The sequence below is a fragment of the Podarcis raffonei genome, chromosome 1, assembly GCF_027172205.1.
Source record: "Podarcis raffonei isolate rPodRaf1 chromosome 1, rPodRaf1.pri, whole genome shotgun sequence".
Classification (NCBI taxonomy): domain Eukaryota; kingdom Metazoa; phylum Chordata; class Lepidosauria; order Squamata; family Lacertidae; genus Podarcis; species Podarcis raffonei.
Genome location: NC_070602.1, coordinates 48237732 through 48263097, shown reverse-complemented (window position 1 = coordinate 48263097; position 25366 = coordinate 48237732). Strand labels below are relative to the sequence as shown.

Here is a 25366-nt window from a genome sequence, read left to right as displayed (position 1 = left end):
AGCCCACTTGATTGTTCCCTTAAAGCACCATCCTTACCTGCCCCGTGCCTGATATCAAGAATGTCATCAGGTGTGGACCAGGAGGACATGGTTCCCCCAAAATGGCCTAGCAGGCCAAACAAGACCGGGTTTAGCCCAGAGGCTGAGGCTCCCCACCCCTGGTCTAGAGGCTACAATGTTCAGCTTCTCTTGGTGCAGAATTTGAGTTGTCTTAGCAGAATGAATCTTCCAGGACAGAGTTTATACACTCTTGGATAATATGTCATTATTCTCTCTCCATGATTTCCTCTCTACACAATTGCTCTGATCTGTCATTATGGTATAGCAGGTGACCTACTGCTGGCAGTACTGTTTAGAATAAGCTGTTGCTTGTTCTGATGTTGAATAGCATTTGTATCTGAAGGAGCAATTTTGGTTTTACTGGATAAATAATAAAACGGCACTTGTATAATTTGTGTTGAGTTGCTTAATCCTTCATTGTGAAATTGTTGTTCAACTTTTATCCAGGAGGAAATCTATTTTATGTACCTTCTGTGCCAGACCTCTGTAGGTATTTGCCTACACACTTATAATGGGAAATTTATATCATCTAGAATTGGCATTTTCAAACTGAAGGCCTTTTTTCACCTGTGTCTTTTGTGCAGCCAACACTAGCTCTGCTCCTGGATATTTGTTGTGCCATTGCCCTCCGGTGTAGACAGTCTTCCTGTGTATTTATTTGTTCATATTTATAACTGATAAAATGGCCATAATGAGTTCTGTTTGTAAAAAAAGATATCAAATAATTTCTATGAAACTAATTATATAGTTAATAACTATGCTGCAGCAATATCCTCCTTTCGAGAAAAGGAAGCAGACATGCGAGAGGGGAGCTCTCCTTGCTTTGTTTATAAAACTTTATAGAGAAGGTAGCAGCACAGGCAATAAGAGGGAGCCAGCCCTGCCATTAGACAGAGTGAGCCAGCTGCTTGGATAACTGAATCTGGATATCATGAGAGGGCAGCAAATTGTTAGTTATTTAAAAACAACCAAGATTCTTATGCCACCACAAAGACTAACAACCTTTGTAGACTCAAGCCGCCTTTGACAAATACATGAAGTGAAATATTAGTTGGCAGGTAAGGTAGGATTATGTGACAATGAGATGCAAAAATCACAACCAGCAATAATTGAAGCTTAAATTCATGTTAAGTAGGCACATAATGGATTGAGGAGTCACTTGTGAGATTTTTCGGTGTCGTCCTCCAAAATAACTTGACTAACTTTGGGTACAATGTACTTGTTTGTGATGAGGAGGACTATTTGCTGATTTACCGGGGGGGGGGTGGACAAGGCTGAATGCAGTCTTTGGACCAAAGAAACGCTAAAAAAATTGCCACACCTTTTTTTAAAAACACTGATATAGTGATGGGGATGTATCAGTGCACTGACATTGGTCCAGGGGCACCTCTGGGCATTGTGTGTATTTTTCTGTCATTATGGCAGGTTGCTGCTTCCAACAAGACAACATTTTTCTTCTTCCTGCAACTTCATAGGCCAACGTCCATTTTGAATGTCCTTGTGAAGTTGTGGACATATCATCACCTGTCATAGTCCTGTGCTGCCAGCCACAGCAGAGCTCAGTGGAGGGAGAAGCCAACCAACCAGCCGAGTGTCAGGGGGGTACTTGCCTGGAGGCAGAGTCTGTATGCAAGGTTCAGTCCAGTCCTAAGGTCAGGAGTACCTCAGTGCACATAGTCAGACGATTCGGGGGTCAAGAAAGCCAAGAGTCCACGGTCACAAGAAGCAAGATCTAGTCAGGAATGACAAATGCTGTTTCCAGCAACTGACTGAGGCTGGAAAGCCTGCTTAAGAAAGCTGGAGTCGGCTGGTTCTCATCAGGAGCAAGAAGGCTGATCAGCAGCAGGTGGAGTCACTTCACCATCTGCTCCTTCAGGCTGCTGCTCAGCAGGTGAAGCTGACTCCTGGCCCATGACATCACCCTCTACCTCCCTCTAATGGAGTTTATGTAGCAGGTGTTTCATATCTTTCCTCTCTTTTTGGTGATTCAGCAGTCTGTACAGTGACTTCCAAAAGATCATGACTACAGCTGCCAGAGGGCTTTGCAAACAGGAAGTGGGCTTCACACAACTTCCTTTTGAGACTGAAGTACCGGGTTTCTGTAAGCTGCTGAGTGTAGTGATCCCTCGGCAGGAGAGAGCTCACTTTGTCTCCTCTCCAAGGGTGAGCAGACTGTGAATAGGATTTTATTTCAATCATACTGTACTGTAAGACAGAGAGCCGCTCCAGGAAATGAGCCGTTGCAAGGTAATATAATTCTCTTTGCTCTCCATATGGTTTACATTTGAAACTTTGCCCCAAGCAAAGATCACCTGGCATCAGGACAACTGGATTATTCATGTTCACTTTTGCCTGCTTTGTGTCCCCCTGTGATAAAGCAACTCAAATTCCAAGGATTGGACTTGTGGTAAAGGGAACTTGGTGCTGATTATTTTGTTAATTCTAATGATCATTGTGCTCTGTTTCTATTCAGCAAAATGACAGAATCAGCGGTGGTGGCAAAAGCCTCCGTGCTCCCTCATATTTCAAAGCAATAACTGGAGTGAGCACATCTCCAGAAATATAAAATTCAGCATACCGAAGGAGTTAGGAACCTGTTGCCTTCCATGTATTGGATTGTAATTTACCATCATTTTATTTGTGTGCTGCCTTTCTGTAGTCAAAACCATGCTCAAGGTAGCATACAACGTGAAGAGAGTTGCATAATTACAAAAGTAGTTATTAGACAAATAAAGCACATTAAAAAGTACATAACAAAATTGAACAGCATTCCTGGAAATAGACCATGACGCCTGAAATCCTACAACATCTGGAGGGCCACAGGTTCCTCACCCCAATATATAGAATTGAGCTACATGTACCAACAGTGTATGTGACTAATGATAGTAAAAGGCAGTTTATCTGGAACAATAATTGTGTCTATTTTCATATTTTATATGAGGGTTTTTGTTTATCAGTCCAATGTTTTCCTCCCTAGTTTACATAGGGAGGTTCACTATGCCAAAATTTAAGAAGAGGGAAATTGCTACCTAGAAGAGAGATATATATTTTATCATAACAAGGTGTTTCTGCTCTCAAGAAAAGGAATTAACATGCAGACTAGACTACATGTTATAGCCTCTTCCATAGTGATAACTAAACAGTGATTGCTCCTTGGCATCAGCATGAAAATGTTTACCCCTGAGCTCTTGTGTCGTATGCTAATTTTTGAAATCAGTTGCCCTTAAAAATCTTAATGTGTCTTAATTTATACAGTATCTCAATCTTAGGGCCAAATGAGATGAGATACCACTCCCGCAGTTAGCAATTGCATGCATGGCTTTTAAAAAGTAAATTGCAGGTGTGGACCTACCAATCTGAGTGAAATATTGGTATGGGTGATAAGTAGACTTTGTACCTTTGTTTCCCCATGGGGTCCTGTCCTGGATCACCCCTGCTATTTGTATGGGGGTGGTAAAATCCCCCATTCACTCCAAAGTCCAGTCTTGTGGTCTGTCCAGCCGCAACACTAGAGTGAAAAGTGCATTGTGAGCTTTTTTATTGACATAGCTCAAAGGCACAAATCAATTGCCCCTACAATTGGCCATCAAAATCGATATGGTAATGGGAAATTCAGTGGCCTGGACTCCTTTATGACTCGTGCGTCAGCAAGAAAATTGCCAGTTAAGATTAAGCTGCAAAATGTTACATGCGATAGGAATAAAAAAAGAGAAAAGAGCAGTTCCATTGACTTGTGTTCAATGGCTGAAAAGTGTCGTGTTGACTCATAAATGGCACATATTGAAGCTAGATTGATTAGTGACAATCAGTGGGAGATTTTCAGTTTTGGATGGGTCGCCATAGCAGCTGCCCCTTTAATTCTGGAGCAAGCCAAAACCTGCCCACTTCTTTTAAGACTTGCTTTTCCTTAAAGACATGCCAACATTTCTGCTCTCTTTGGAAATGCACTGAGATGGAAATCTAAAACCAGGGTTGACTGAGGACCTTGATGAAATTATTGATGGCCCGTTGGGACAGCTGGTCCAAAGATCTGTCATCAAGTGCAGTGCAGGCAGGGCAGTGAATCCCGTTACTTCAGCCTTTACCGGCCGTGTATATGACTGCGCCTGCCTTGAGCAGAAAGTGCAGATGGGGACTTCTTGCTATGAAGTAGTAGCAAAGTCCATAATTTCATTACACCCCCACCCAAAAGACAGGGCACTTGAGTGCTGAATCCCAAAACGTAGGTGGGCCTCAAGTTGTCTTCTCCTGCTGAAACATTAAGTATGAATGCTAATTGTGATAACTGGTTTATGCAGAATTGATGGCACCTGCAGATGCAGCTGGGCGTTTGTCCACTCACCGGCATGTTTTATTACTTCACATGCTCCAGGGCTTTATCCTGCTACCAGAATCCAGTCCTGGCACAGGTCAAGCTAACCATACCTGACCTGGTTGGGGCTAATAGGAGTTATAGTCCAAAACATCTGGAGGAGCCCAGATTGGCAAAGGCTAGATTAAGCCATCAGAGTACAATTTATGTCAGCATGCAAGCAGTGTGGGTTATGAGTTGCTGAGATTCTGCATCTGCATGTATATGTTTCAGTTTGGAGTTGGGTGGCATAGCAGATGGCACAGAAGACACTGCTCACAGAAAGCCAACTGTTAGAGGTGGCTCAGGCCTCTGAAGTAGGGGAGCAGATGTTCTACTCATCATTGGCCCATCTGCTCTCTCTGCTTCTGCCATATCTACAGGCACTTGTGTATCAGTGGTAAATGAACAAAAGAACAATCACAGCCACCCTATTCATCATGGTCCCAGCTGCTTAGTCATTGACTGTGACTAAGGGGGGTGGTGGGATGAGGAATAGCTGTTGAGCCTTCATGAAAATTCAGGATGGAAAAGCAGCACAGCAAATTTTGAGTTAAGGCTTTAACTGAGTGGAAATGTGGCTTGTTGCTAACTCTGAACCGGCTGGTGGACGTGGTATGATTCTGTAAGACAGAAGAACACCCCAAATGCAGCTTGTAGTGTACTTAGCATCAAGATAGTATCTGGGTAGGTGGCAGTGGTTCTGGGGGTTCTCCTGACCCCTCCAGAGCCACAAATCTGGGTGTTTGGGGGAAGGAGTGGAAGCCCTTGCATGGGCTAGCGTTAGCAGACCCATTCAATATGTGAATAGGAGCTTGAACTCTGACCTCTGACCTCATATCACTCCCCATTTAAATTCATTGGAGCTTCTTAGGAATATGATCCTGCTTTCAGTTCTAGGATAATCTCATGAAGATGGTTTCTGCTTCAATGGTTTGTAGAAGCTCTCAATAATTAAATTGTTCTGAGAGTCACGTTCTGTGGGGCGGGAAGGCTACCGAAAGCTCTGCTGTGTAGCTCACACAGATGGGCAAAGCATCTGCTTCCGATATAAATGTGCAAATGTTGTGATAGGACACCTGTGAACTACTTCTTCCTTTGTTTATTGGACCAAATATGGCCTATTGGTTCAAAAAAGCAACAAACAGCCTATGGCCTGCAATTTGCTTATGGTTCTCTAAATACCTTAAAGACGCGGCTCTATGTGTGAAAGTCATCACTGACCATACAATATGTTCCCATTGCTAATTAAGCAGCCTGTAAACCACAGGTGTAAGGAACACAATACTCCCTGTTGTAAGATAATTGCTGGAAAGTGGCAAGAGAATGGCTTACTGCCAAGGAAACGACTTCAGGGACCTGGCTCGCCCTTCTTTGAAAGCAGTAGCTCATTTTAAGAAGCAGGTCCAAGCAGTGAATATTCACCCTCAGTGACAGTCTATGGAAGCCTGTTTTCATATGTTAAAGAAGGATGACTTGTGCTTTTAAGTGTTTTAGACAAAAGAGGTATATCCTCACGTAGGGATGGATGGATCAGGTTATCTCCAGCACATGTCAATGTCACAAGTCCATTCCATCTTGTTTCTGCATCAATCTGCAGTTGTTGTTTTCAAAAAAAACTGCATAAGAAGATCACATTAACTTTGGATATACATGCATTTTTGTTTACACCTTATCCTAAACAATTTAGAACATTATTTAAAAAGCAATAACTCTATTGTAAATTTTGAGAGGCAAATTTGGTACCTTATTCCCAGAGTGGATGGATCAGGACAGTGTGTATCAGAATGTGCTCCCCCCCCCAACAAAAAACCGAGCAAAAAAACTAAAACCCAACTCCCCAGCAAGCTTGGTTCAGAGGTGTCGATACTAGAGGCCTTTGCTTGTTCATACCATACAGACATATAGGGGAATATGGAAATTGTCCATTATTCCCATCAGATATAGTTGTTTGATTAGGAATATGGCACAATTAAATTAATCCCATCCATTGCGTTTTACATTTCACTGGGAGCATTGTGGAAGTTTAAGGAGCACAAGCAAAAGTGTCGCCTCATATTTTGAGGCAGGGAGAAGATTTGCAGCAAGGTTCGAAAGCTTCCGCTTGGATCAAATTGAAGGTCAGATTCCAGAAAGCAGTGTAGAGGATTTGCTGAGGTTATTTTTTATACCTCATAATTACTAGGGACACTGATGCCCCTGAGGCATGGTCATGTGTATCCTGTTCTGCTGGCGCTTAGGGGCTCACAAGGGAAGTGGTATACATTCCCAAGGCATCTTTCAATCAGACTCCTGGGCAGCCCTGCTATCTGAGCTATGGAAGGTGTTTGTCTCAGCCAAGGACCAGAGTCATCCAAAGGCTTAGAAAGGCTGGTAGGGCTTTCCCTTTCAGAGGCTGTGCCCTCCCTTGGAAAGCTGTCTGCAATCTTTAAAGGGCTCATAGCTGATTCTACAGTCCCAAGCACCTGTCTGACTGTGGAGCAGGGGAAACGGCGGGGAGTCATTCCCGGAGTCTGCAGATGACGGGAGAGCCACATCCTCAGGCTGAGTTGCTGTAAATGGACGTGCTAAGGACCCCACAGGAGGGTGACATACGAGTCATCCAAAGACACGTCCTCCTTATGATAATACGTGGTCTGAAACATTGCAGGGGGGTTGCCTCACATGCCAGCTGTTGTCAAAAAGTAAATCCAGGCTGCTCAATGGAAACATACAAAATGTTCTTTGAAGAAATGCTTTGGAACCCAGTCCTGCCATGTGGTGTTTGTGCTGTGCGCAGTTATTGGTACCTGTATGCTGGTTAGTTGGTGAAGGACTGATTTTCAAGGGCAGACAAATAGAACTGATTTTTAAAAATGAATAAAGTTAAGCATTTAATTTTCCAGAAACAGGAACATCCCCATTTTAAAACATTGTTTAAATTTGCAGGTGGTTTTAAAACCAGTTATAGTTGCTGGTATTCAACAGTCTCCTTCCTTGCTGCTGGGTCGTCCGTCTGTCCCCCGCCTTGATCGTTTGAGTGTCTAAATGCTCCTGATTCTAGGACTTTTTCTTCCCTCTATTTATGATCTCTCAGAGAACTGTTCAATTGACTAATCCCTGGCACCGTCAGCATTTCAGCCCAGTTTTCAAGACTGAGTTAAGCACTTGAAAAAACCCATTGAAACCAGTTTTTAAAAACTGGCTGTTATGTTTTCATCTTAATGGCAACTTCTGACACTGCTTCTTACACAGTTGTGAGAGGGCTTTTGCCTCATTTGGAGTCACCCACTTACAACAACAATCCCACTAGTACTTGGGCTTTTACTTGGGTCACTAGGGACAACCCTATTCCCCCAGATAGCTCTAGGTGTACCTATTGAGCAGTTCTATCATCCCCAAATGTGAATACTCAGCTACCTAGCCCAACTTCATTGTAATGATTGTCTGTAGCTTTGAAAGTCCACAATTCCTATTGGTGCCCAACAATAGCCATCAAGAGTGGCAGAATTGTTAAATTGGTGACCATTAGTCTTACATGAAAAGACACTAGCTCCATCCTGTCACAGTGCCTCTGCTAGCGTAATCCCAGTCAAAATGCTTGCAGTGAACGCACAGCATTAAGTGGACTTTTTAGCTCAATAACCCACCAGCTGTAAGAGGTGTACTTTTTGCACTGGCAGTAGTTGTAAGTCAGACCAATTCTTAGTGTATTCTGAGCCATCCCAGGAGGTGGCTTTTGCCCATGCAGCTTAGAGATTTGAGTGTTGCTCGCTTGCAGCTTGGTTGTTCCATTGTGAGCCCCTTAGGAAACATTGACCTTTTCTAGAATCTTAGTTCACTTTTTAATTTTATCTTGTAGGAATCGTACGAGCCCAGACATGCCTGTGAATGTGGAGGAATCTAGGCAGGTGAGCTGTGAATTGCCAATGAAACAGATCTTTTTTGTAAAGCACAGAACAACTTTTCAGTTATAGGAAGTAATAATAAAGCAATGAAATACATTTTTATAACTTGTTTTCACACAATATTTTCTCCAAATCCTGAATTCATTGGTAAACTGCACATATTGCTTAGACGCAAGCACAGCTCAGTTGCTTTCAGTGCAGTTGGATCTCCTCTTTGGCCAGCTATTTCCTTGGGTCACCATTAGTATGTGCGACTTCCCCTCTTCCTGAACCTAGAGTCCACCAAAATAACCTTATAAGGAGGTATTAGCCATGGGGGTGTCTAGATGTATATAGCAAGTCACAGACACATTGTGGGAATGTACAGACCAATTAGATGTACAATATCTCGTAAGGATTGAGGAAGTACATTTTTCCTGTTTCCTGTTGAAGCTGGCTGAACCAGAGCTCATTCATTTGACCCCTGTCAAAATGCCACTTTCTTTAGAGCAGTTCTTCAACTTTTAATTGCTGGGTTCCCCCCCCATAAGGAACTAATGTTTGATTGAATACAGGAACAAGATGTGCTTAAACATCACCATCATCATCACCACTATTAATAATCATATTAAAATTGAAAACATGGGAATGCTTTTTTTAAAAGCAAGGATCTAATGTTGGTTTGAATTGAGGAACAAGCTGTTCTTAATATTAAAATTATTTTATTATTAAAAGCATGCAGGAAAGGCAAGACATCCAACCAAATAACTATTTGATTCATGGATTAGATTGGTTGTTGTTGGTTTCCAAGCTCATGAGGAAGATGGGCTCTCTAGTGGGGAAGGTTCTGACTCCTGTTTTTTGATAAGTCTCTACACACTAAATTGCATTGAAGAAGTTAACTTTGGAAGATTTGTCCAGCCTCTTTGTAGCATTCTTGGGAATATTCTGATAATTACATATCCAGAGTAGGCACTTCCAGATTGTTAATTATTTTGTCAGTCGAGTTTGATCACAAATGGGCAAATTCAGGTTGTGCACTTAAACTGTATTTGGCACTCTTGTGCAACAAACCTGCTTCCAAAACCAGAAAACTGTTTGTTGTAAGGAACCTGACAGAAGAAAGCACTTGAAAGTGTGGAACAATTGTTTGACACAATGTCATTTAACTTCGTCACGAAACAGACTGACAGACAGACAGACAAACAAACAAACAAACAAACAAACTAGGATAGATGCACTATAAACAGGTAACCTGAGTCTGTTTCCCCTATTCACTCCAAAGTGGTAGCTGCTTGCTTCATAACTTTATCGTAGCTCTTAGCATTATCTAATAATAATTTTAAAATTATCTAATATAATTGCAAGCCAGATACTCTTACTCAGTTTTGATCAGGTACCATGTTGGTGGATCTATGTTTTATTATTACAGTATTACTTTTTAAAGTGTGTCTTGGCCACATCTGCACTGGCTACTTTCTGAGAGATCAAATTTATTGCAGATCAGCAAGAGTGTTCTGTTGTCGAAATAAATTTCTCTACACTGATTATTTGCCTTTCTCTGGCTCTAGCAAACCTTTCTTTCCTCAGCCATTGCTTTCTGTAGCACTACGTATTTATACATACCGTATTTTCCCCTCTATAACACGCAGATTTTTTCTCCTAAAAAGTAAGGGGAAATGTCTGTGCATGTTATTGAGCGAATGTGTGGTCCCTGGAGCCGACTGTCCTGAGTGCAGGGGCAAAAATCAGGCAAAAATCATATCGCGCCGTCACGGGAGGAGGGAAACCTGAAAAGAGGAAGTGCTGCTTTCCTGCATTCTGCCTCAGGGCCTTACTGCCCACCCTGTTCTGTTTCGGTTGCTGTTTGCTCAAGCGGAACAAAGAGCAGGGAAATCCCCTCCCCTCCCCTCCCCTCCTGGCAAGCAGAGGGGAAAGGAAAGGATCGGTCCTTCCTTCTAATTCCTTTCCGTGCTCCGGTGCTGCTGCTGCTGCGTCCAGGGAAGCATTCCAGGCAGCCGGAAAACATGCAGGTGGGGGGGGGGGAGAGAGAGAGGGCTGGCTTGGGTGGGTGGGTGGGACTTTTGCCTTCCTTTCCTCCCTCCCGTTAAACCCCTCCCCTGCATTCTTAGCCAGCTGCTTCTCCGCACACCCCTCTTGTGCTCCTTGTCCCTTCTATGTTTTTCCTTCCCTCCCCACTTAAAACGTGGTTACAAAGCACGGATCCACATGGATCCTCAGGATCTTTGCATTGGGTCACCCCAAATTCACCATCAGATCACATAGCAATGATCTGATGCAAAAACAGGGCTGCAATGGTGCAAAAACGTGGTTACAAAGCATGGATCCACATGGATCCTCAGGATCTTTGCATTGGGTCACCCCAAATTCACCATCAGATCACATAGCATGTCCATGGCTACAGCCTGCACCAAAAAAATCACGCACCCACTGTTGCCTGGGGCTACAATGGTGCAAAAATGTGGTTACAAAGCACAGATCCACATGGATTCTCAGGATTTTTGCATTGGGCTACCCCACACTCACCGTCAAATCACATGTCTGTGGCCACAGCATGAAGCACAAAAATGATACATCCACTGTTTCATTCAGAATTTTTTCTTCTTCTTTTCCTCCTCTAAAAACTATGTGCATGTTATGGTCAAGTACGTGTTATTGAGCGAAAAATACTGTATATACTGTACTGGGGGAGGTTGTCCACTAGGTACCCTTGTCCTGAGTTGTTTCAATCTCTAAAAGTTGACAAAACCCAGCTCAGTAGCTGACAATCGGCCAGTGCAGAACTTTCAACACCATCTGCACTAGGTCCAGCGACTGAACCATGTGCAAAGTAGCCTCCCATGCAACGTATTACAGTAATATAGACATGATTTTATCAGTGCATAGACCACCATGGCAAGGCTATTCCTATCCAGGAACAGTCATAGCTGATGAACCAACAGAAGTTGATAATGGGTGCTTGGAACCATTAAGGTCACCTGGGCTCTAGTGACAATGGTGGATCTAGGAGCACCTCCAAACTATGCACCTACTGCTTCAGAGGACGTGCAACCCCATCCACGGCAGGTTCCAAACTTGGGAAGTGCCCATCCATAGGAAATCTAATCATCATCATCATCTTCATCTTGCTGGAATTCAATCACAATTTATAAGCCCTCATCAACCCATAACTGCATCCAGGCATCTTTTTGGACATGCACAGCCTCTCCTGATTCAGATGTTACAGAGAAACAAGTATACTGGTGACACTTCTCTCTGCATCTCCTAATGCTTGCCCCCAGCAGCTTCATATAGATGTTAAATAGTTTTGTGCCTGTGGTACCCTCCAGATCAACTGCCAGGGGGCAAGGGAAGTCATATAGTATGATTCTCTGGAATCTAGTCATATAGTATGATTCTCTGGAATCTACCCTGTAAGTTGAGCTGAAGCCACAGCAAAACTCTGACCCCTAGTCAATGGCATCAAGCCACTGAAAGATCTAGGAAAATCAGCAGGTTTGCACTTCCCATCTATGTCTTTCTCTGCCTCCTAAAGAAGGTCAGCCATCAGGATGGCCAAGACTGATTTTGTCCCAGAACTGGGCCTGAACCCAGACTGGAATGGGTCAAGATAATCCATTTCATCTAAAAATTACTCTATGTCTTCATGCTATTTCTCAACCTTTTTATTTTTCAATGGTCCCCAAGTGAAATTGGCCTGAGATGCGTGGGAGGAGCAGAGCAAAATACCCTTTGACTAATATAAATTGATGTTTTCTGCTGATGACTGAGAAGCCTGTACATCCCTGCTCTTTTGACTTGATTTGATAATTAGATTCATTTAATCTTCTTTTGTCGTTCCTTTTTATTCTATCCATCTCCTTGCTCAGGATGGATTTGAGAACTAGTCAGGGATCTCCTGACACAAGACACAGCCTGTACTGGACTGAGCAACAATACAGCCCAGGAAGGTGAATTCCTCTAGAAGGGAAAAGAAGCAAGCATAGACACAGTGGGAATACCTAAAAATAAACAAATGGAAGATAACTTGCTGTGCTTCTCTACTTGAACTACACAATCTAAAAAAGAGCAAGAAAAGAGCACAAAGCCTTTTGGCATCTTTCTTCATCTCTGTCTTCCCCAGCTAATGCAGGTTGTGAGCCTGTGCATGGATTGTATCACTGTGGTGTTATGTACGGGACATGCCACATTGTTATACTAAATAAAGACCCATTAAAATCTCTTGGAGTGTGCAATGATTTAAATGGGATGTGGTTATACCCTAATTGTATCATAGCTTTATGTGGTTTACAATGCAGATAAGTAACTGAGTATAGATTGATCCTTATAACAGACCCCATGGTCTCAGGTTCACTGTAGTGTAACTGAAGAGGTAATTGTTGTGTTGTGTGCCCTGGTCCATATATTTGGACAAACAACTTTCAATAAATAGAACTAAGTTTATAGTTCTCCTAGGCAGAAATTCAACTCACAACACCAGTGCACAACCCATATTTTTATACATTGAAGAGCTGGTGTCCTAGGACCAATGTCAAGCTGAGTGGAAACCCATAATTGCAAGAGAAGTTGCCTCGGAGCAAGGAGATAGGATCTCAGCATTTGAATAGCTACTGACTTCCATCTTGCCACCAACGCCATCGCTGACCACTAGAAAGTGAGAAACAAGCCTCTTATAAGTGCTGCCTGCTCTTAGTAGGCAGTGCCGCAAGCTAATTATAAATTTGATACTTGCTAATTCCCCACTGAGAGAAGGGCACAATGGAAAGGCAAGTCTTTGGTTTTTCTCTGTAGCCCTTCAAAGAAAAGCATTTTAATAAAGTATGTTTATTTTTGAAAAGCTGATTTAATATTGCATGTGAAGGACAGCTGCTTTGAAATTTAACAGCCATGGACACTGTCTGTGTTGTTGCCCCCATTTGAGATATGGGATGTGCGCCAGAGAGACTGCTGTAGTCATTCTTATTTCTAAGGGTGGAGTTGAGCCAGTTCCTTCTAAGAGCAAAACTGGCACACCTAACAAGTTTTCTTCAGGAGACAGAAGTATCAAATGCAAGGCATCTTAGCTCCTTGTCATCACATTTCCTGAGTGCTTCTCTGCTCTGGATCCTTCCTAGGCATTCGTGACTGTTTAATGTGCTTTATTTACAGCATCTGCAACATGTGCGTTGAGCAACTGGTGTTGCTAAAGCACTAGAAAAGCTGCCTGAGATTAGCTGTTATTGCCATGTCTTGCAGTTGAAACAAATGTCTCAGGGCCAAAATATGTGGGGCCCTGTCACTGTAGCTGCTGTGGGTATGAAACATATAGGTTTCTTCCCTCTTGGGGTGCCCCTTTTTTGTTTCATTGCTAGCTCTGTCTACCCCCTCCCCCAAGCTGTAGAAGTTTATATAGGTAAAGGATTTTTTAAAACGTAGTTTGTAGTTGAGATTCCTGCATTGCAGGGGATAGACTAGATGACGCTTGGGACCCCTTCCAACTCTATGATTCTATGATTCCTCCATACGTTGCTTGTTTGTATGAAATCCAGATTCCTCATCAAATCTATGTGTGCAATTTAAATTAGCAGTTTGGCTTGTATTGTATTATCCATACCTCCACATGATATACGAAAAACTGAGCCTCATTGATGAAGCAGCAGTGGCTAGTTTTTAACTGTGTTACACAGATCAATCCAAACCCCTGATCTACTGTGCTGGAGAAGAACAGCATGAGAACCTATATACTTTAGTATAGCTGGGAATAAAGGTTTTTTTAAACGACAATGACAACCTTACCTCATTGAGTTTAAGTATGCTGTTACCTAGCTTATTCCCAGGTCAATGGAGTAGTTGTGACTTCATCAGTGACAACTCACAGGCCTCAAAAAGTCCAATTAAGATCTGACTAGGGAGCAGTTCATAGTGTACCATATTCAGGAGGGTTGGATTTTGGCCTGAAAATGTCTCGGTGTGGGGTCTGAATTTCTTTTTTATATTATTATAAACCAAGGAAAAGGCAGAATGTCAACATAGCACTGGCTTCATCTCACATGGAGAACCATTTGATATCAAGTAGGTATTTGGCCCTGACCTCTGCCCTTCTACCTAAACATGCCTTGTAGCTGTAACAAAAGACTCTTCCTCTAATGTGGAAGGAAAAAGGTTATGATACAAGTGAGAGAAATAAAAGTATTCTGAATAGGTTGTGTTTGTGTGAGCATGTGAACTCAGTTTGTCATGGGGCACAGGTCACCCTGTTCCCACCATTCTTCGCTCTCCCCAAGAAGCTACTCCAGCAATGTGTAACTTTCTCAGAAGAAAAAGCTTTTCTGTAGGACATGGGAATAGTTCTGCATCCAGATGTATCAGGCAGAACCCAAATGTTCTCATGCTACAGACCATGGAAGTTGGTATCACCACCAGTTCACTTTTCAGGTCCTGCACTTGGCTCCCAAAAGGTGGGATAAGTCAGTGTGGTGTAGTATTTGAGAGTATCCGACTAGGACTGAAGTTCAAATCTCAATCAGCATGAAGCTTACTGGGTGACATTAAGTCAGTCATTATCTTGCAACCTAACTTACTTGATTGGGTGGTTGTGAGGATTAAAACTCAGGGACCATGCATGCCACCTTGAGCTCCTTGGAGAAAAATGTGGGCTGCAAATTAAGTCAATTGCTAGAACAGACTATAAAACTGGACATGCCTCCTTGTTGAGGTGGATGGAGCAGTAGCTGGCAATTTTCTAAGTTATAACCAAGCATTGCTATCCCAAGAAGACTTTTGGAGAACACAAGAGATGTGCATTGAGAATGTAGCATGGCCAGAAGCACTTGGGGAAGTAGCACTGCATGGGCAGCTAGTTCTGAAGTTCCTAGGTTGTTGTTAATATCCAGATACCAGAGCACTTTCGGATACAGAAAAACTGTCATCTGTCAGAGGGCCGCCTGGCGGTTCCCTCACTGCGAGAAGCAAAGCTACAGGGAACCAGGCAGAGGGCCTTTTCGGTAGTGGCACCCGCCCGGTGAAACACCCTCCCATCAGATGTCAAAGAGATAAACAACTACCTGACATTTAGAAGACATCTGAAGGCAGCCTTGTTCAGGGAAGTTTTTTAATGTGTAACATCTTGATGTATTTTTAATCTTTGTTGGAAGCCGCCCAGAGTGACTGGGGAAACCCAGCCAGATGGGCGGGGTACAAATTATTATTATTATTATTATTATTATTATTATTATTATTATTATTAAACACCAAATCAAGGTTTTGACATTATATCTGAACTGTTTTTTTTTTGGTCACACTCCCTTTTTTATTAAATGAACATCTTAAAATGCCTTTGTGTCACTTACCAATCGTACCTCATACTGTTCTTTTTCTTTCCTCATGTTTCCATTAGTTTTGCACCTTAGTCACTTCTCCAACTTACTCTTTCTTGTAAGCTTCCTGTTTGGACGTAGAGCACCTTGCATCATTTAGCTAAAATTAGTGTGGCATTATCTCTTAGGCTTGCCTTAGCTTGGTCTTACCTGCTTCTACGAAGAGGTAGAACGTGTGTCACATTTTAAACAAGCTTCATATGCACCCCCTTTTCAGGCTTTCTAGTTGTCTTGATTCCCAGGTACAGCTGAAGTGTGTAGGCAACAGGAATACCACAGCCTAACTTAAATGAGAACTGGGACGTTTGCACATAGGCATCTATGTGAAAGTAGGTCCCACTGCCTGGTGTCTAGTACTAAAGACGAAACAAAAGTGAGGCCTGCTTGTGCATGCGCAAAACCCTCAGTCCTCATTAAAGTTATATGCACAGCACGGCTGAGGGAGAATGTGCAGATCCAAGGTTTGCTTCTGTATCGAACTGCGAGAAGACACTTTCCTGGCCACGCATGAGTCAACACTATATTACACTGTAATCTGGTTCTGAGCATACTGCAAGAAATTAGGCAAAAGCAAGACAGTGCAGTGTTTTAACTACTCTTCAAAACTTCACTAGTCAGACAAGAAAAAAAAGATACTCCTACTTCCTATTCTGGTTTTGAGCAGGTCACTTTGAAGATTTATGCCACTTTCCAGTATACCTGAAGGAGCGTCTCCACCCCCATCATTCTGCCCGGACACTGAGGTCCAGTGCCGAGGGCCTTCTGGCGGTTCCCTCATTGCGAGAAGCAAAGCTACAGGGAACCAGGCAGAGGGCCTTCTCGGTAGTGGCGCCCGCCCTGTGGAACGCCCTTCCAGCAGATGTCAAAGAGATAAACAACTACCTGACATTCAGAAGACATCTTAAGGCAGCCCTGTTCAGGGAAGTTTTTAACGTGTGATTTTACTGTATTTTTGGTTTTTATGGAAGCCGCCCAGAGTGGCTGGGGAGGCCCAGCCAGATGGGCGGGGTATAAATAATAAATTATTATTATTATTATTATTATTTCATTATCTGTTATATTATTGATTCACATTTTTGTACTTTGTACCCTTATGCATTATATTATTTTGTTATGTCTTTAACCCCCAGTGTGACAAGATCTAGTGCTGTTACCCTTGTTTACTGAGTCTTTAATCCCTCTCTCCACCCCCAATTGTCTTTCAGAGTTCCTGCTGGGGACTGTGCGGAAGGATGGCGTCTGCAGAACCCCTGACTGCTTTCTCCCGTTGGTACCTCTATGCTATTCATGGTTACTTCTGTGAGGTGATGTTCACAGCTGCTTGGGAGTTTGTGGTCAATTTCAACTGGAAATTCCCAGGTGTCACTAGCGTATGGGCACTCTTCATCTATGGAACTTCCATCCTCATTGTAGAAAAGATGTACCTGTACCTGAAGGACAAGTGCAACATCCTAGTGCGTTGCCTGATTTACACCCTGTGGACGTATACTTGGGAGTTCACCACCGGCTTCATCCTGCGCCAGTTTGATGCCTGCCCTTGGGACTATTCACAGTTTGACTTGAACTTCATGGGCCTCATAACCCTGGAGTATGCCATTCCATGGTTCTGTGCAGCAGTCATCATGGAACAGTTAGTCATCAGGAACACCCTGCGTTTGCGATTTGATGAGAATGCTGAACCCGGGTCTCCTACTGCTGCTGTAACCTTGGCCAATGGCCATGTGAAAACTAACTGAACAGTAACTTCAAACTACACCTTGACTAAGTGAATTCTCCTGCCCCTTTCACTGGAGACTTTTGATGATGGCCTCAAAAACAAAACTCCTGCTTCCTGTATGATAAACAAACCTCCTGTGTTTGGAGGCATGCATGAAAAAATGGAATCAGTAGGTTTTCTATGGATTTTTGCTCTCTTTTTTTGTTTTTTTTAAAGCAACAAGTAGCACTGTCAGCTACCTGTTGGTGAGATAGTTTGACTTGTAACTTATTATGAGAACAGTCATAATACCTGCATTTTACTACATATGGGTGGGTGGGGGGGATAAGAGTAATGCTCATCAACCTTGTACAAATAACAAGTTAGTAGATTGGCACAGACGCCCCATTTAACTTAGTGATTGGCTTATATCCCACTAGGCAATATTCAGGTGCTTGCTTGCAACCAGTACCTCCCATGGGACCCGAGATGCTTCAGGGTCAAGGAAAACTCATTAGCTGTTGAGACAACCCAACAGTGGCAGTCAACTGGGGAGGTGGTTTGCCCTCTTGTGTGCTCCCTCCTAAGTTTTTTGTTTTTAAATGCACCACAGTGTATGATAATATGGTGCTGGACATCTTCCTGGATTTCTATAAAATTACTTTTTGACTCATCCATCCTGAGGCTCGCTAGAGACCTTCTCCCACTCCCAATAGTCTTTTTAAAAAATAAAATAAAAGTCTCTTCTGCTGGATTAATTATATCATTACTGTACAAGTTGCATTTTTGGCCAAGGAGCCCAAAACGGGAGAGAAATGGCTGAAGTCTTCCCTGCCTCCTATCCTTGTTCTTTGTAATAGAACTGAACAGAAGGGCTGCTTCAGCTCCGATTCGCCCCATAGTAACTGTTCACATTACCAGGATCCTCTCTGCCTTCCTCCCTTGAGAATTCTGTCACCAATGATACCACTGGCAATAATTGTGGACCATTGGCCCAGGTATTGAAGTCTCTGTGTGTCTCCTGGATTTATTGGGAATTAGAATTGTGCAAGACACTGTGCAGTGCTCATCTGCTTCTACAGATCTTCGGGAAGCTATGCTTGATGTTCTTCTCTATGTACTTAACAGCAGTATTAGGGGTGCAGTAATCTCTCTTCAGAAAGCTATGAGTCGCTGGAGGTGATATCCCACTGCTTTATGGTGGGGAGTGCTGAAAAGCCATTCTCCAGGATCTTCCAAATGGATTGTGACCAGTGTAGGTAGGACGGGAGGCATTCTCGAACCACCTTCCCTAAGGTTGGCTCCCCAGAGATTGCTGAACCACAACCTCCATCATCTCCAGCCCACATGGCCAGTGGTCAGAGGTTATGGGGGTTGCAGTTCAACCTCTGGGGGACCCAAAGTTGGAGAAGGCTGTTTCAGAGCCTGCAGAAAGTATGAAAGACCGAAGGACAGCTTAAATTAACAAAGCATCCAATAGCCTTAAGAGGAGGGTATGCTGTTACTAGACCTCCTGGGTAAAAATAAAGAAAGAACCAGGTATCATTTGCACTGAACGGAATTGAATTGCACTAGCAATGAGTTGAGCTTGGGATGCAAGTTTCTTTATGTGGCTGCAGTCTCATCTTCTGTGGTTTGTTTAGATGAGGCCTGCATTATTGTTTGACTGACCATTGACTGTTTTCTCCATCTGGCAGTCAGTTAACACAGCTGTTGTTTGTTCTGTTGAATTTCATTCTACCACCCAGGATGGGATCTGCATTGTTTTATGAATAAGAATAACTGTAACAGTATCTTGTCTTGTATTTTCGAAGTGTAATTAGTTTGTTCTTCCTAATTTTCGCTCAGGTGTGAATCCATTGCGGGCAATGGATCTGCTGGAGCACTGAAAGCAGAAGCTTATTCAGGTCTGCCCTGTTTTAGACACGTGTCTCCTGAAATACTCAGCAAACACACAGAGAGATTAGCGTTCCCATTTATCATTCATCCATTTTATATTGAATTAAATTGTGTTTCCTGTCTGAGGCAGTGCCATGCAACAACATGCTGCAATAATGGTCAGCTGAGTGGAAAATAAAATGGAGGAGATATTTATTGGCTATGGAATCACAATCTTAATCCTTTTTTACAGTGTAATCCTATGCATGTCTCCTCAGAATTAAGCCCAGTTGAGTTTAATGGGGTTTATTCCCAGGGAAGGGGATATCAAATTCCAGCCTTAGTTCATAATTGGATTTGCCATGAAAATAAGCATTATTCTTGGCATTCCACTTTTCTAACCTGCTGTCCTAAACCACAAAAGAGAAACAGCGAATCGGAAAGATACTGCGTCTTGCTTTTCATGAAAAAGTTTTTAACAAACTAAATATATTTTCCTCCAAGTATTCTGTGATGGAGGGAATGGTGCAAATAGAAGATGGGCTACACTTGAATCTTCTGGTAACCACAGTTCAAAGCATTAGATAAGGCTGGACTAGTGGAATATCATTGCTTTCACTAGTAGCCACTGACTGCTAACATCTGCTGCAACACTGGTTCCTTTACTAACATTACAAAAACACTATAATGGAAGGCTTTTTTAATTTTAAAAAGGCAACATCATGGATCTATTTAGAATATGTAAGGTTTTTGTAGCAATATCTATCCCCTGAATTGGCCAGTAGCACAATCCCATGCTCCTTAGAGGGTCTATAATCCCATCCTAAATAACACAGTTATTTCACAGCTCACAAATTGTTATTTGCTTACACTGAAAAATGGCTTCTAGCCTCTTGCCTATGAACACCCCTTTCACTTGAACTACATTTTCCCATGAGGCATCAGAACTACACCTCCTTGAGCTTATTTTATGCTATTTTATTTGGTTCGTACTGTGTAGATGTGTCCCCAAGGGGCTATAATTTTCACACACAAGTGCACTTTATTCGCAGTTTGCACACCAGGAACTGAGCTGGGCATAAGTTCATATTTCCTCATGCAGCATTCACCAGACTACAACCCACAGACCATATGAGCTTTCCTTGATAGTATTCTACAACATCTCAAAGTTACTGTATGTGTCAGGCCCTGCAGATCTCATTACTCTTTTTTTTTTTTTTTTTTGAGAAAAGCAACTTGGTTGCAGTCAAGCGTTTTACCTCTTTTGCTTTATTTACATTTATTTTTCTCCTTCAGTTCTAGTGAAAACTACTGATGTTGTTTTACAGTTGGGTTGCTTAAACTACACAGCAATGGTGGCCTCATTGCTGAGAAGTGCAGCAGGTAAAGCACTGGCAAATAAAACACTCACAGAACTCTCAGTTAAATATTTGCTTGTATGTGTATCCTCCTCAGTAGATTAAAAGTTGCCTGTTTGAATTCACCAGCAATAAAAAAAAACTTGTGGTTTGTTGGTTTTGCCCTCTCTTCCTTGTAAGAAGAGGGTGGTTCATGCTTATGTCATTGGAAATGGGTTATAAATTTGCTCATGCACTGCATTATACTTGTGTTATGTTGCAGCTTTTCTTACAACACAGTAAAGAACCCAAACTCAGCTGGTCTATTTCTAGGCATACCATTCATATTTATTTAGGTTATTCAGTAGTCATGTCATCTCCCACCAGCCCTAACCAGTGTGACCAATGACCAAGGATGATGGAAGCTGGTCCAGCAATATCTGTAGGCTACAGGTTCTTCACCTCTGTTTTAGCCATTCAGATAGATAGCAAAAGAGCTCCAGCACCACACAGATAAGGGACAAATCTTGAAATGAACGCAAATGTGTGGCAAAATTAGAAAGGACATACTTAGTCTCTAAAATATGCTGTCTCTGGGCTTCAGTGCTCACTGGAACTAATGAGGGAAGTGCCTCTGCAATTCCACTGTGTATCTACACTGTGCACAACCAGGCTGGGAACCTGTTAGACTTCCATCAGCCCCAGTATATTTATTGAATGTTAGGGGGGGGCAAAGTAAGAACACCTCTCAACTGATTTATTTAGGGGATTCTCCCAGAGCAGCAAATTGGATCTGATGACCTTTGAGATACCTTTCATGTCCATTAAGTAGTAATTCGATTGAGACCTATGGTGCTTACTACCTGGTAAGTGGGCATAAGATTGTAGCCTGAAAATGCAAATACTTATACTAAGGTTAGTGTCACAATCATTCATTCCTTTATTCCTTTATTTATTGCTTTATAACTCGCTCTATCTACCCAAGGGACGTGGGTGGGTTAAAAATATGCTAATATTTGTTAGTATCCCATCCTATCCCCACATATCCCTACCATAAACTACAGTAGCTGACTAAAAGCACCTTGCACTGTTTCAGTGTAACTTGCTTCCTAGTTTTTGCACAGTGAACTGTGTCAAATATTTCTGAATGCCAAATTGGAAAGCATTTGAGAGTCAGGAAGAACCCTGTGTTACATGGATGTCCAGTGCTGGAATAATTATTTTGAAAAAAGATGCATCCCATTGTCAGGCTTTAAATAACTATTCTGGAGCATGAAGCATTCTAGTTTAGGAGCACCGTTTGAGACTCCCCAGTGAATGGTTATTCATCATGTAGTATAGTGAATCAAAGAGGTTCCTAGCCAAATCTCATTTCTGCCAGGGACACAGTAAATGGCTTTAGGTAGACTACTATCATACTGGGCAGACCATCTACAGTGGGGGGACAATAACACTGACCTATTGCTGGAAGGATTACTGATGTAATGCATGTAAAGTCCTTTTGAATACTCTTAAGTGCTATGCCTATGTTCAATAGTAGATTAATATTATTGAATACTGGTCTACAATATGACCTATTCATTTTCATTCATTCATTTTATTATATTTTTCCCCACTAATGCAGCCATTTATTCATTATTCATTTTCTGCTGACAAAGCACACATAGTTTCAGGATGAAAGGGAGTTTTTAGAGCAGCTCTCACCAATCTGTTGCTGCAATGGCTGGGCCTGATAGAAGTTATGGTCCAAAACAGTTGGAGGGCAACAACTCGTCAGCAGCAGTTTGAGAGTTAAAAACATGCTTGTTGTGAATCCACCTTTTCATGAATCCACCATTTCATATTAAAGACCAATAGCCCAATCCTATGCATACCTAGCTGAAAACTAATCACATCTGAGTCCAGTGAAATGTTCTTCTCGGTGTATAAGGCTAGGTTGCATTTGGAGAAGAATTTTGTTCTAGGTGCCATCTACAACTTCCAATCAGTCTAACTGTTCAATTTTTGTATGGTATTTACTTGTGAGTCACTCTATAACATATGTTCTCTGCACAACAAATAAGTAAACCAACCATTTAAGAGAAATCCTAAAATGCAATAAAATAAACACAGTACTAAAAGCCAACAAATGAAAGCATCACAATACAAATTCTAATAATATCAACTAACAAAGCAAGCATGATAATAGGCTCAGCCGGCAGAGCATGAGAGGGTTAATTTCAGGGTCGTGGGTTCAAGCCCCACAGTGGGCAAAGGATTCCTGCAGAATGCTGGACTTGATGACCTTTGTGGCCTCTTTGAACCCTATAATTCTACGGTTGTATCTTACTGTTTGAGATATTCCAGGACATTAGATTTCATTGTCACTGCGGGACAATGGATTATTTTTCTGTCAATAACTCAAGAAGGAACCAGTCTGGACCACCGACACAGGAAATCTGTGTATTTTCAACAACAACTCCAGCAAAAACACAGGTTTAGATATACCTCTGCTGCTCCCTGTTACTCCCGCCATCCAGTCCAGCTGCCATGAACAATCTGCCTCTGTGCCCCAAAGTTTCTCTAGTTCTTCTTTTGGTGGCTTGGACAGTTGAGTTCACACTTGTGCAATCTCTCTCTAGTAAGATCTTTATACAGGGTAGCTTTTGCAGATCAACTCAGTCACTAGTAGGGATGGAAGGATTTGTTAATTTTGCTTCTCTTTTTTTCAGTCTTAAATCCAGTTCTCCACATTTTGCAGCAACTTGTGACTTTTTGAATACGTGTGAATTTTTGGACAAGTGTGAATTTTAAAGAAAGGCTGTGCTTTGTTCACATATTGTTTCAGAAGGTGCAGATTTGAAAATGCAGCTTTATACCCAAACTGATTTGAATTCATATCCAGACCTTAGCTTTAGACTTTTTCTCTCGGCTTTTCCTCATACCTCTGTCATCAATTTTTTCTCTCTTCCAACTCCTCAGGGTACAGCTAATTTAAAACTGACTGGAATCTTCAGCCAATCAGAGACTGCTGTTCCCCAGGCCAATCAGACTGAACTCATCTGCTCTAGGCCTTGCCTTAGAAAACCTTAAAGTCTTTGTCAGAATTTGTCCCAAAAAAACTACTGCTACACAGGCAACCTCACAGCGGTACAAGGTCTTGAACGCCTATTTATATGCTGTCCACCTGAGTGGGTTGCCACAGTCACTCTGGGCAGCTTCCAACAAATAATAAAACTACAGTAAAACACCAAACATTTAAAACTTCCCTATAAACCTATACAGCATTTCTCAATAGTATACCAGATGATGATCTTAAGCAAGTGTGAAATGTTCATTTAAATTCTGCAGAACAAAATTTTCATTTTACGCATCTGGATTGTGAATACAACAAGGTTCATTAAAATAAAAGCAAAGTTGTACATTTAATTAATCATAAAATAATTGAAGTGGGTAACTCGCCTGACTTCAATAAACTATGTACTCTTGGAATTGAGAAATGGGCACATAACATAAGTTTACTGAGGCCAAATTTATAATTCCTTTTTGCCGCCTTTGATGAATGGCAGAACAATCCAAAACCCCTTTGCACTGGACTGGGCTGTATGTGATCAGAAAATTTAGTGATCAGAAAACGGATCTTGCTTACAGGAAAGTGAAAGAGAAAAGGAGTATAATTCTGGAAAAAATAACTTTTGTTTCTGGGAGAGGATCAGGAACTTCCCAAATATGGAGGCAGGTTTGCCACAATTTCTTGTTCCAGCCCAATTAGCAAAATGCATTGGACCAGAACTGGGGGGAGCCATTGGTATATAGATCCCCTCCTACAAAAAAGCTTGGTTTGCACAAATAAAACTACTGGTACCATACTTAAGCCACAAAACAACAGGATCTTACTAATGAGTAGTGGGAGTATACTCAACAGTACCTGTTTTAAATGCAGCATGGGATACACAGTGCTTCTGGAATTTAGCCACAAGATGCTTTAATTTAATTGCTGACACAATCTTAAATATGGTGGACAGTTTTTGAACTGAGAATTGTCAAATTGCAAGCCAGTTATCATGCCTTTTCCAAGTCTTCCTTTTAAAAGTTCCAAGCCGGTAGAATATGCAGCCACTACCCATTCTCCTTTGCTCACTTTTCTCCTCACCCACCGCAAGGGGGGAAACTACACTTCTGCTTGTTGCAGCCATGAGACAGGAGGGAGAGCAAGCAGTCTGATACAGCAATATGGCAGGAGGTATAATGGCTGCATACTTTGCCATGGTCTTAGAACATGTAGGAAAAGCAGTACCTTCAGGATGCCATATGGCAACAATATTCAGTTGAAATGTAACATATTCAGACCCCGATTGGGCCAAAGAGCCTAATGGTTAGAGGCCATTGAGCTTGACCTGGGAGCCCTGTAGAACTGGCACTGGCTCCCTACTGACTGAGCTACAGAGGCTACTGGTCAAAGAGAGAAACTGTAGGCAATTTCAATCAGGCAACTCTCATAACAGCCCATAATCTTCCTGGCCCGGGAAGCCAAATGATATTTCAGGGCTCAGATGTACATCATTTTGGTGTAAGTGTTGGCAATACCTTGTTGGATAACATGAAAGACTCAAGTGTTCACATGGCTAATGTTGAGCAACATCCTATCTTGACGGCCGTCTGTGAGGAAAACTGTGGTGATGCAGGAGTGAACTTTGATCAGAGCTGTCATAACTGTGTAGATTGCCCTCCAGCTAGCTGTGGAATCTCAGGGGTTGTCATGGTTAGACTATGGTGTATGTTGGCTGCCTTGTCAACATGGTTACTGGGGACAGAACAATTAT

The 25366-nt window shown here is 42.2% G+C and overlaps 1 protein-coding gene across 7 annotated transcripts in view; it reads left to right on the top strand.

Annotated features, from left to right (window-relative positions):
• TMEM229B (transmembrane protein 229B) overlaps positions 1-19467 on the top strand; it is a 42337-nt gene extending 22870 nt beyond the window's left edge. For 3 of the 7 annotated variants that reach the window (XM_053385278.1, XM_053385268.1, XM_053385271.1), the window contains 2 exons: positions 8253-8301; positions 16859-19467. In XM_053385278.1, coding sequence (XP_053241253.1) covers positions 8272-8301; positions 16859-17389 — 561 coding nt within the window. In that variant the 5' untranslated portion in view covers positions 8253-8271 and the 3' untranslated portion in view covers positions 17390-19467. Of the gene's footprint in view, positions 1-1827; positions 2308-8252; positions 8302-13768; positions 14350-16858 lie in introns of those variants that run through there. The other 4 variants (XM_053385264.1, XM_053385291.1, XM_053385273.1 and 1 more) reach the window with 3 other exon arrangements.
• The last annotated feature ends 5899 nt before the right edge of the window (positions 19468-25366 follow it).